Genomic DNA, 11,576 nt, shown 5'->3' on the forward strand with positions numbered 1-11,576 from the left:
ACCAAACATAAAATACAGCCGTTTACTTTTCATGCAGGAGATTTGTGGTCAAATACAGAAGGAAAAAGTTCACATTCAGACTGAGTTGTGTCGGCGCAGAGATTTCAGTGAAATTAGAAGAACTTTCAGCTAAAGACACCCTCTGCTTTTAAAACATTAGAAGTGGATTTGTTTGACTACATTAAAATAAAAACCAATCAAATAGGCTGGAAAAATGAGCGTCTAATGCAGAATATTTGCTTCTTGTCTTTTATTTGAATCAGTTTGTGACACCTTATTATTTTATTAACAGCACTAGAAGACATCTGAATTAACTGTAAATGTGCAGATGATGATGTTTCCTCTTTGCAGGTTCTGGATGAAACAGGTTTATGGTCCTTCAGGTGATCCCTGAGAAGAACCCCACGGAGAGCTGGGATCCTTCAGAATCTGGGTTTGAGAACAGATTCCTCTGTGATCGTAAAGTTCTGACCAGGTCCAATTAGCTAACACCTGTTGGAAACATTAAAAGTCCCAAAGCTTGATTTTAAAGGACAGAACCGAACATGTGACTTCACGAGGTTGTTTTTGTTCCTCTGCAGAGAAAGCTCCACCTGGTAAATTGTTTAAATGCTTTTTTAAATTTCTTCTGCTTCCTCCTGCATTCATCACATGAAGAGAACTGACCCCAGTTTCTCGGAATCATTTGAATCATTTGAACTGTTTTTGTTTTCTGCTTCCTCTCTATTTCAGACTCAGAGTTTCAGACTTTTGAACTCTGCAGCAGCTGAACACGACTGAGAGGATTCAGGTGTTGCTCGCCTCCGGCTGTAATTTTGTCATAAACTGTATTTGCTGCCACACAACCAATAAAAATAAATAAAAGAAAACCATGACTTTAACGTGGAGATGTGACTCTTAAGATTCTACGGCAAAGTTTGTGTTTAGGGTTTTGTTAAGCACACCTGTTCCTCATGTTCATCATCCCTCTTTATTTTATTGTTACAGCAGAAAAAGCCACTTGTTCAAAAAGAAATCATAAAATAAATCATCTGCTGCACAAATGCATCAAAGTAAAAAAAGTTAACTTGTGTGTAAACCTGGGATTTCTCTGGGATGTGTTTTTTCATGGCTTCCATAAAATAATCTCTGAAGAATAACCAAGCCATCTCTACATCAGGGATAAATCCTATTTTCTTCCAATCAAGTCGTGGAGAAAGGCTTGTTGGCTGAAACATTTAAGATCCGTCTTCATAATAAAACGAGGTTTAGCTCAATCTGCAGCAACAACACAGTGATCACCTAAATCATTACAGAAGACTCCCAAAGCTGAGAATTTATGAGGAAATCAATCAAAAGTAGACTTTTCCAGACTTTGGTCAAGTTGGTGAATTGACCAGCTATTTATTTTTATTTATTTTTAATTCTCTCTGCAGTAATGCCACATGGTTCTGAGGGAAATGTTACTGGAACCAGTTTAAGTTAAGTTACTTGATTATGACAGACCCAGACTTCCCAAAAGTAGACGCAGATAACAATCTATCAAAATACTGTCAGAGCTCATTGCCTGCGGTTGGTTTTCAGAAAACTTAAACAGAAAAAGGAACCTGTGACTTCTCTATAAAGTGCTGCAGTAATGCCGTTTTTGGTCACAGATTAAAAAGTTTATCTGGACCTTCTGTTGAACCTGCTCTCATTTTCTGCCAGAGATGGAGGACGAAGTGAATTATTCCACGCTGGTCTTTATAAACAGGCCAGCGACTCGAACAGGTGAGTGGTTTCTGGGATTTCCTTTATTTCAGACATGCAACACATCATTTAAAGGGTCTCTGTGCAGAGTTCAGACTATAGATACTTTATAAAGATTAGTTTGTATTTATGGTGAACACGAGTTAACAAATATCAATGTCAATTTTCTTTTTATAGCACGTTTGAAATCAATGTGACTGACCAAAAGGCTTAAGAAGTTGGTAAAAAAAATCCAATCAGGAAAACCAATAAAAAATTAAATTCAATAAAATCACACATAAAAAACATTAAAAAAGGCCTCAGGTGGACTAAGAGCATCTGGCTGGAAGATCCCAGCATCTTTTAGGGTTATAAAGCTCAATAACTGGGTCCCAAACTATTTAAAACTTTAAAAGTAAGTAACAAATCTTAAAATGAACACAGAAACAAACAGGCAGCCAGTGTGAACCTGCTAAAACTGGAGTGATGAGGTCCTGCCTTCTGTTAAAAGACCTTCTGGACTCGCTGTAGGAAATATGCAGTCGTCCAATCAAAACCTGGACAAGAGTTTTCAGGTCGTTTGGAGAAATTTAAGATTCTCCAACTGAAAAAGGACCAAGAATATGAGTCAACTCGTTCAAAGGGGGACGGTCCTCGCTGAATAATTTGTCTTTATTCAGACTAATTGTGTGCCAGCTGAACCTAAACCTCCAGCAGACAATCACATCAACAATCTGAACATCCATGTTGTTTCTCTGCTTCTTCTTTGCTTTGTGTGGTTGATCTTTTTTCTTTTCTCAGAGTTTTAAGATTTATTTAGGCACACATGTGGGTGGCAAATTCCAAACATGGATAAAATCATGTATGTGAGGAAGTGAGGAGGTATTAAATTGCCTCAGATGTTAGAGACAGCATGGTTGTCTGTCTTTATGCGGTCCTGTGATGGACTGATGACCCGTCCAGGTTGACTCCGCCCCTTGCCCAGTGACTCCTGCAGATAAGCGCCGGCTCCTGGAACAAGCAGGTGTAGAAAATGAAAGGATGAATTTAAAATCCTCAGGCATTGTTTTGCTGTTTTTCCAGAAAAAAATGAACACCAGACAGTTTATTCTGAAGTAAAATCCAGTTTCCAGCTGGAAACTGCAGTGACAAGTAAGTTTTATATTTTATTATAATATAAAACATATTTCATGAAAACAAGGAAAAATGTTGGTTTATGATCATAATTTTCTTTTGTTTAGAGCTGGTTTATACTCAGGAGGTAAATGTTTTATTGTGATCACTGACTTCCTCAGTTCGTTCTTTGTTTTATTTTTGTTCAGAAGCAAATGAAGACCAGACGATTTATTCTGAAGTAAAACCCAAAGCAGTAGCGAGTAAGGAAATATGTTTTAATGAAATATGAAAAACATCTTTATGTTTCAGCTGCATGCAGCCAGCTTTGCAGGAATAATTCTTTTACACATATTTTTTCCTTTATTTAGAAGAAAAGGAGGAACTGGCAACTCATTCTGTAAGAAAACCTGAAGAGCCTGCAGCTGCTGATCTCAGTAAGTTTGTAGGAAATAAAAACATGCAGCAAATTTGACCAAACTGAGGCTTTAAAATGATTATTTTTTCTTTTTCACAGCTTTAGTTTATGACATGTTGCTTATGGTTGTTTGTTGTGATCACTGACTTTAAGGATTAACAGTTGATTGTCTCAGAAAAAAAAAAACAAGAACAACAATAAAACTAAATCCATCTCATGTTGTTCTCTTTCTAAACAGAAGCTAAAACAGCAACAAACCGTCAGACTCTTCTGCTGTCGGCGTGTTTGGGGACACTTTGTGTCTTCCTGCTGGTCGCCGTCATCGTCCTGTCCGTCAGGAGTGAGTTTCCTTTTCAACATTCAGAGTTTGAGGCAAGGAGTTTTATTTGTGCAGCACTTTCAGCAACAGGGCAACTCCAAGTGCTTCACAGAGCAATAGAAACAGAATATTTAAAGGAATTAACATTAGGCTTTATAATTAGCTAAGTTAGTGCAGCCGTTCTTTTCAGTTGTAAATAAAGAAGTAATTGAAAAACAAACAAAACTCCTTCTGTCTGCTTCTGTTCTCAGTCCTGACACAAACGAAGAGTCAGGAAACAACCATCAGAGAGTTTAAAGCCAAAAATGATCAGCTGAACGTGGAAAACAGGAATCTGACGGACCGAACCGAACGACTGGCCGTGGAAAACAGAAGCTTAGCGAATAAGACGGAGCAGCTGACTGAAGAAACGACGAGGCTGGAGGATCTGACTCAGGAGCTGAGGAATGACACCAAACTGTTAAAAGAAGAGATTCAGGTTTTAGGGAACCGAATGGAGCAACTGGTGAAAAACATGAGTGTCCTCCAGAACCAAACTGAGCGGCTGACCAAAGAAAGAAACGACCTCAACTGGACCTTGGAAATCATCCTGACATACAACAACTTCCCAATACAAGACTTCTGCCCCAACAAGAGTAAGTTCTTCACTACGTGACCCGAAACTGTGAACTTCTGTCAGTTATCAGCAAAAAATCGTTCATAGGATAAACTCAGGATTAACAGGATTACATGTCAGTCATCTGCAACATGTATGTTTCCTACTGCGAGAGGAAGAAATCTTTCTGTAACTGAAGATGTTTTATATTTAAAAGCATTTATGTTTTAGTTAATTTCTTTGTTTTTATAAAATATTTTCAAAGGTTTTACAGTTAGCTGTGAGTCATAACATTGTTAACCCTTTTCTGAGTCTTTTAAAATCCTTTCTTGAACACAGAGTGTCAGCCGTGTCGGCCCAGTTGGATTCTGTTCCAGAAAAAGTGCTACCTGTTTTATGAAGACACACCTTGGAAAACCTGGAGCCAAAGTCAACAGTTTTGTCAAAATAAATTTGCAGATCTGGTTGTTATTGATAATCTGCAGGAGCAGGTGAGCTCAGAGACCAACATCCCAACTTTAACTATTTGAACTGTTTATTTTAATGAATAAAAATAGATCTGATGAACTAAAAGTTTAAACATCTTGATTTACAGGAATTTGTCAGTAATCACTCCAAGTATTACTTTGACAAATGGCACGGATACTGGCTGGGGTTACAGAAAATTAACAACATCTGGGTCTGGGTTGATGAACATAACGATGCTCTTGGGTAAAAACATTTATACTAAACATTTATTCTGTATATTGTACAGTTTTGTTTTTTTGTTCCTTTCTTCAGCTCACAACACAATATCCATCTGAGGAAACCTTAACGCTAAAAACTTCCAGTTCCTGAAACATTAAAGTAGCTGCATCATAAAACTAATGAGAAAAATATTAAGAAGTAAATATCACAGCCTTCTGGCAGGTTTAATATAACTAAACCAGAGATCCTTTTCTCTGCTAAACTTATGACTTTCCAAGTTTTTTAATTAATTTTATTACACCTGAATTCTCTCAGACCATCTTTTAAGGAGATTCTCAAGAAATTATTCAGTTCATCTTAATTCTGTTAAGTTTAGTTAAACAAAGATTAGTTCAATCAGAAAATGATTTTATTTGCATTTTTCTTCATTTACATGTAGTATTCTGTGTTACTGTCACAAAATAACACAAAATACCCAAACCCTGACAGTTATTACAGCTTTAGAGGAAAAAAAAGGATCTACTTCTCTGATTTTATGCTTTCTGCCATTTGTTGTGTAGATTTATTGAATTCCAGACTCAAATTTTGATTTTAAGAACTGTTTTAGAAGTTTTATCAGGGGTTAGCTGCTGTTTTAATCAGCTGCTGCAGTAGATGGTTCTGCTCTTTTTGTCCTGATGTTCATGTTTCTCATTTAAAGGTTCTGGGTGCCCGTCAGCTACGATAATAATTATGGTCTGCTGGTTCCTGGGACACCGCCCAGACAGAGCTGGAGGGCTGAAAAGACAACAAGTAATCAGAAATTCATCTGTGAAGGAGAAGCCCTGATATCGCCCAATTAGTTTAAACTGTTTTCTGTCTTCGTGTCATAAAACTGCTCAGTTTATGTAAACAGCTTTTGATAATAAAATGTATATTTGGTCATTTCTGCTGTAAGAAGTCGAGACAGTTTGTTTAGTTTCCTGTTTTATCGTCTCACATTCAGGTTTGAATCATTTAAGGTGGTGGTGACGTAGGAGATGTTTAATTGTAACACATATCTAAAATATTGATGTATTTTTGTTTGGTTTGACAGCTTCTTTTTGAATTTTTAATCAGTTTTCTTGTGTTTCTTTTTTATCGTTAATTCTTCTGTCAACTTGCTCTGCTGTTTTTGAAAAACAGCAAAATGTTCAATAAACGAAGTTAAAGATCAGTTTTACTCGTTGTTTTTACTGTTCAAACCTTTTCTTTTTATATTAAAAGCAGAAATGAGACAAAACTACTCTTTGCTTCAGATCAGATATTTTATTGATCCTTTCCAGGAAATGACTCACAGCAGCAGTCTGTGAGGATTTGGATTTTTTTGTTTCTGTTTTGTTTTCTTTATGGTTTCTCTGTGGGTTTTAATTAGTGCTTTCAGTTTGGGTTTTTCCTGTTTGTGTTCCTGCTCAGTATTCACTCCTCCTCCGTCACTCTTTTGCCCTTCTTGCCACGCCCATCTCCACCTGTCCGTAATCATCTCCACTCACCTGTTTCCACTTCCCTCGTTACCCTCAGTACTCAAATACCCGGTCATTTCTCCCACTAGTCGCTGGTTTATTGCTTTTGTTTTGCTGTTTGCCAATATGCTCCATACTTTGCCTCCTTATAGTTCTGCCCATCGAGTTTTTGATTTTTGTTCTTTGAGTTGCTGCCTCGTCAGCTGTTTGTTTTTCGTTTTGGTTCTTAGTTTAATAAATTAGTTTTTTTTTCATTTATAACTATGAGTCTGCGTTCTGGATTCGCCTCTGCCTCCACCGCTCCTGACAGAGTCATGTGACACACAAACAGCAACAAAAACAGAAATTAATACAAATATAGTGCATAAAAATTCCCTGAACGAAACCATTTACTGGTTTCAGTGGGAAACAAGCCCTGAAGTCTGATTTTGGAGGAGATTGTTTTTTATGTTTAGGTAAAAAACTCAACATTAAGAAAACTTTTATTTTGAAGGTGAATCTGAAGTGGACCTCTGGACTGTTTCCTTCCTCTGGTTAGAAAGCATCCCATGTTTACCTTTTATTGTTTTATTGTTGGTTTTTCAGTCCGTTCTGTTGCGTTTTCCCTCACCAGGTAACTTCTGCTTCCTCCTGCGTCGTCTCAGACTGACCCGACTGTCTGAACCCTGAGGCTCACCTCTTCCTCTGCAGCTTCTCTGAAACATTTCAACACTTCCTCTTTATGTCAGCCTCCGTTTTAGACTGTGTGAAAGTTCTCCGTTTTCATCTCGAAGCAAAACAAATTTGACTTATGAAATTATATTGACTAATGTGAAACTCCCGATGAGGAAAGAAATTTAACGTGTGTACACCTGGGGATGTTCATGTCCTCCAATATTAACTTTGAATAAAAAGTTATTTTAGGTTTTAGAAACATTTTTTTTAAGCAACAGCTATAAATTCTTTCAAACCAGTTTGTTTGTTCAGCAGAAACAAAAACAGACTTCCTATAAATTATATTAATAACAAAGAGTATCCAAAACACTCAGCCTTGATTGTTTAAAGTCAGGCATTTTTCAACAATTAAGCAGGAAAAAGGAACTTATTAGTTCTCTACAACATGTTGAAATAACTTCTTTTTTTTTTTGTTTTGGCCAACGCATAAAATTCATCTGCAGCTTCCGTGAACTCCTGTCTCATTTTCTGCTCTGAAGCAGCAACAGCAGCGTAGAAAAATGGACAAAGGTGACGCCAATTATTCCACGCTGGTCTTCAAAAACAAGGCGGCAGGTCTAACAGGTGAGCGGCTCCTGCCTGTTAAAATAAAACTTGTTACTGATGTTTGAAGCTTGAGTTGAAACGTTGATGTTTGGTAGAAATGAGACGGTTTGTGTGAACATATGTTCCCAAAGGCGTCTCGTCTTTGGGAGAGCTGACTTTAAGCCAGAACCTCTAAAGCACCGGTACATGAACCGTCTGCAGCTCTTTAATGGTTTCAATGGTTTGGAGAAGAGAGAACAAGCGTGTGGTTCCTCTGCTTGGTCAACATTTTGCCTAATTTGTCCTTTTTTTTGTGAACCTGACATTATTTAGGTGCATAAATCATTAGCCTGTGTGGTTACAGGTGTTTAGTTTTGACACAAAAAGACCCGAGTTACCCTTACAATCAGAACTGATGGCAATTATTGTTTTGAATCTTTTCCTCATGTTTGTTTTTCTTTCATAAAGATGAAAAAGTAAAAACTTAAAGGGGAAAATGTCAGGGACCGTGGAGAGCGTGATGAACCCTGAGCGCAGACTCATCTTAATTAAACAAAAACAAACAGCTGGCGAGGCAGCAAAACTAAACTTAACAAAATACTAAAACAACAAAAAAAACAACAGGCACGGTGAGGCAAGGGAACCAGAAGACAAGAGACAAACCAGAGACAATGAACCAACGGTGAAGTGGGGAGAGTGACCTGGTTTTAAAGCTGAGGGTCATTAGGGGAAGTGGGCTCAGGTGAGTGTTTACAACTAGCAACAGGTGAAGATGGGCGTGGTGGGAAGCCAGGAGATAAACGGAAGAGAAGTGAATTCAATTCAAAGATATTTTATTAATCCCAAAGGGAAATTAAATGTTGTTGTAGCTCATAATCCTGGTTTCGTTAAAGAGTTGTTATAGATGCTGATGGCTGTGGGCAGGAAGGGTCTCTTGTAGCGGTCTGTCCCGATGTGTCCTCGGTCCTGGTGTCCTCAGAGCCCCACCAGGTGAGCCTCGCTGACCTCCTGTGGAGCCATGATGGCCGAGCTCTGGAAGCTCAGGTCGGTCTTGAAGTCCTGGGTGATCTCCTGGACCAGGTGCTGAAAGGGCAGCTTCTGGATGAGCAGCTCAGTGGATTTCTGGTAGTGGTGGATCTCCCTGAGAGTCACGGTCCCGATCCTGTAGAGATGAGGCTTCTTCACGCCGCCGGCGCTCCTGCTGGCGGCTTTGGTGGCGAGCTTACCTCCGATGGATTTACGGGCGGTCTGCTTGGTTCTGGCCATGACTGGACTTCAGGGTTCTTCACATTTAACACTTGTTGTCATGGTTACGCATCATAACAAAATGTCCAAAAGTAAAAAAGGTTTCAGTAAAAATCCTTCCAGCTGCACAGCATCTGATACGAGAGGAAAAAATAATAATAATAAAAAAAGTGATTTACATCAAGAAAAAAAGAGGAATAACATTTTCAAAAGCAATATCTCAGAGTGAGTAACAGAGCTGCTCCAACATGCAGCCGCCTCGAGCGGCGCAATTCTAGAATCTGCAGATTCAGAATGATGACAGAACACAAAAGGCAGAAACAATACTGTGGAAGAGGATTTCTTTCTATAACTTAGAGGCAGCTGCAGACTGCAGCTTACCAATTATGGAAGAGCTATGTTCGTGTGTAAAGAGTGTTTGGTTGTTATTGCCAGAACTTTCCAGGACAAAGAGTTTGTGATAACAGACGTTTCCTGGAACCAGACTCAGCCAGCTGTTCTGGCTGGTTCCCTGTAAGAGTCGTAGGAGTTCTGTAAACTTCTGACCAATCACAAACTGGTCAGAAGTATGTAATAGACACCAATGTATTAAGTCTGTTTAAATATGCCCAGTTTCAAAGATACTTTGGGATTTAGGGGCAAGCTGATGAAGAGTAATTATGTCAATAAAATCCCCTGTATTTGGCTGAAATCCAACGAGTCCCTGACTATCATTTCAGCGTGCGACATACCTTACTTTTCACCTACAATACAAAGACAAAACATGAAAACAATAATGCTAAAAACTCAAAGTCAGTTACTCAGGTTTTTTGATGCTGCTCTTTTGTTTGCAGCTGTTTTGTATCCAGATGTTAAAGTGGTAAAATCAACTGATGAGACACAATCATGAGTTCCATCATTTAAACTGAACTGAAGCAAATAAAGTTAATTAATCTCCTGCTTCCTCCTAAGAAAGCCCTCTCTCTGGTTAAACCATGAATTCATTTTAAACTGGTCAACTCACTGCTTGAAAAGCAACTATTATTACTCTGGTTGTTAGACACTCGGAATAATCTTTTTTTAAAAATCCATCCAGTTTTTGCCAAGACATATCAGATCCTCATACATTTTTTGTTTTTCAGATGAAACAGAAAACCAGACTGTTTATTCTGAAGTGAAATCAAAGAAGCAGATGACTGCAGCACCAAGTAGGTTTTTATGGTTTATTATAATATGAAAAATATTTGATTAAAATGAGAAAACATCTGTTTTTTCTGATGATGCTCTTTGCCTGTTTGGAGCTGTTTTAAACCAGCGATGCAGAGACCCTTCAGGTGAGCAGAAAGTTGGTTTTAGTCCAGCCTGAGAGACGAGGGGAAGCTGAGTCACGTCCACAGCAGCTGGACTTGGCTGTGGCGATTCGTGGCGTCCCCTGAGGTTCAGAGATTTCTCCAGCTGATTGTCCTTCGAGCCTCAGATGCTTCCATGTCCTCGTCCTGGACGTCTATCTGCTCATTTTTCTTCCATCTGTCTAAGAAGCAATACAGGATCTGTCATCAAACTATCATTTCACAGCCTTTCTCCTGTAAATAAATGTCTAAACAACACAGCAGTATGAGCTACAGATAAAAACAAGGCATGACGTATAAAACAGAGCAGATAAACATCATGATTCAGCAAAGTTAATAAAACCGTTAACAGATAAGAAGGATGGTTTGGATAGGATGCATTTGCTTGCTGAGGTTTTTGACAACAACAGGATCTGATGAAGGATTTATGATTTATTCTGCAGTAAAACTCAATGAACTGGTGGTTTTTGGACAAAGGGAAGTGAATATAATAAAAGAGAAACATGGAAAACACTTTTTTTTCCCCAACGAGTGTTTGAGGAGCTTTTTTTATACAGATCTGTGGGAACTTCACAGATTGGTGGAGAGGACAACATTTCTACCACCTAAACTAGATTTCATCTTGTTTTTTTACACATTCATGCAGAAGAGAAGCTGACAACTCATTCTGTAGAAAACCCTGAAGAGCCTGCAGCTGCTAAGCAAAATAAGTTTTTTAGCAAATTTTACCACCAGCAGAAGTAACTGAGGCTTCATGACGATCATTTCTTCTTCTTCTCAGCTTCATGCTTTAAAACAGATATCGATGTGATCACTGCCTTTGTGAAGCATTATTCTGAGCCTCATCAGTTCCTTACACTGTTTTTATCCATCTCACTCAGGAGGAGAAGAAGAGCAGAAAATTATTCCTGAAGTTAAACAGGAAGACTCTGGAACCACCGCACCAAGTCAGTTCGAACATTTTACTGAAACACATAAAACTTCTTTATTCTTTTACACATTTCATCTTTTTTCCTCTCTCAGTTACCATACTCCAGACCCTCCAGGATTTCGCGATGTTGCGATCGCAACTATTACCGCAAAAATCAAACAAACCCTGCAAAATCGCAACTTTATGCAACTTTGCCCAAAACACCTCAACTTTCCCGCAACTTTAACCCAATATTTATTGTTTCTAAAGTGATTCACCACTGTTTCTGCGGTCTAGTCTCTTCTTTGTGGGTTTGTGTAGCGTGGAAAACAAAATAACCCTAAATAACTCAGGAAGAAGACACGTGACATCACTTCCTGTTAACATCAGAATGCCGGGTACGTGCAGGAGCAGCGACCGAAGCCAAAATGTGCGCTAATGCTTCACATTTGCCCACAAAGATTTCAGCAAACCAGTTTCCTCCCCAGCTGCAGCTGTTTTGCACGTCCTGCAGTGTAATCATGGAACATAAAC

General features: G+C 38.6%; 2 protein-coding genes across 2 annotated transcripts in view; both read left to right on the forward strand.

Moving 5' to 3' along the window:
- Window positions 1-1,573: 1,573 nt before the first annotated feature.
- LOC108250285 (C-type lectin domain family 4 member G) lies at window positions 1,574-6,034 on the forward strand. Its single transcript, XM_017440091.3, has 9 exons — window positions 1,574-1,749; window positions 2,791-2,859; window positions 3,030-3,083; window positions 3,192-3,257; window positions 3,477-3,578; window positions 3,809-4,192; window positions 4,492-4,643; window positions 4,748-4,863; window positions 5,540-6,034. The coding sequence occupies exons 1-9, from the start codon at window positions 1,689-1,691 to the stop codon at window positions 5,679-5,681; spliced, it is 1,146 nt and encodes a 381-aa protein (XP_017295580.1). The 5' UTR covers window positions 1,574-1,688; the 3' UTR covers window positions 5,682-6,034.
- Window positions 6,035-7,476: 1,442 nt separating this feature from the next.
- The window catches only part of LOC108250291 (C-type lectin domain family 12 member A-like), an 8,101-nt gene continuing 4,001 nt past the window's right edge, over window positions 7,477-11,576 (forward strand). Inside the window, exons 1-3 of the mRNA XM_017440098.3 lie at window positions 7,477-7,598; window positions 9,926-9,991; window positions 11,014-11,079. Coding sequence (XP_017295587.1) covers window positions 7,535-7,598; window positions 9,926-9,991; window positions 11,014-11,079 — 196 coding nt within the window. The 5' untranslated portion in view covers window positions 7,477-7,534. The remainder of the gene's footprint in view (window positions 7,599-9,925; window positions 9,992-11,013; window positions 11,080-11,576) is intronic.

Source organism: Kryptolebias marmoratus, linkage group LG16 (genome assembly GCF_001649575.2).
Source record: "Kryptolebias marmoratus isolate JLee-2015 linkage group LG16, ASM164957v2, whole genome shotgun sequence".
In the NCBI taxonomy this organism is placed as follows: Eukaryota; Metazoa; Chordata; class Actinopteri; order Cyprinodontiformes; family Rivulidae; genus Kryptolebias; species Kryptolebias marmoratus.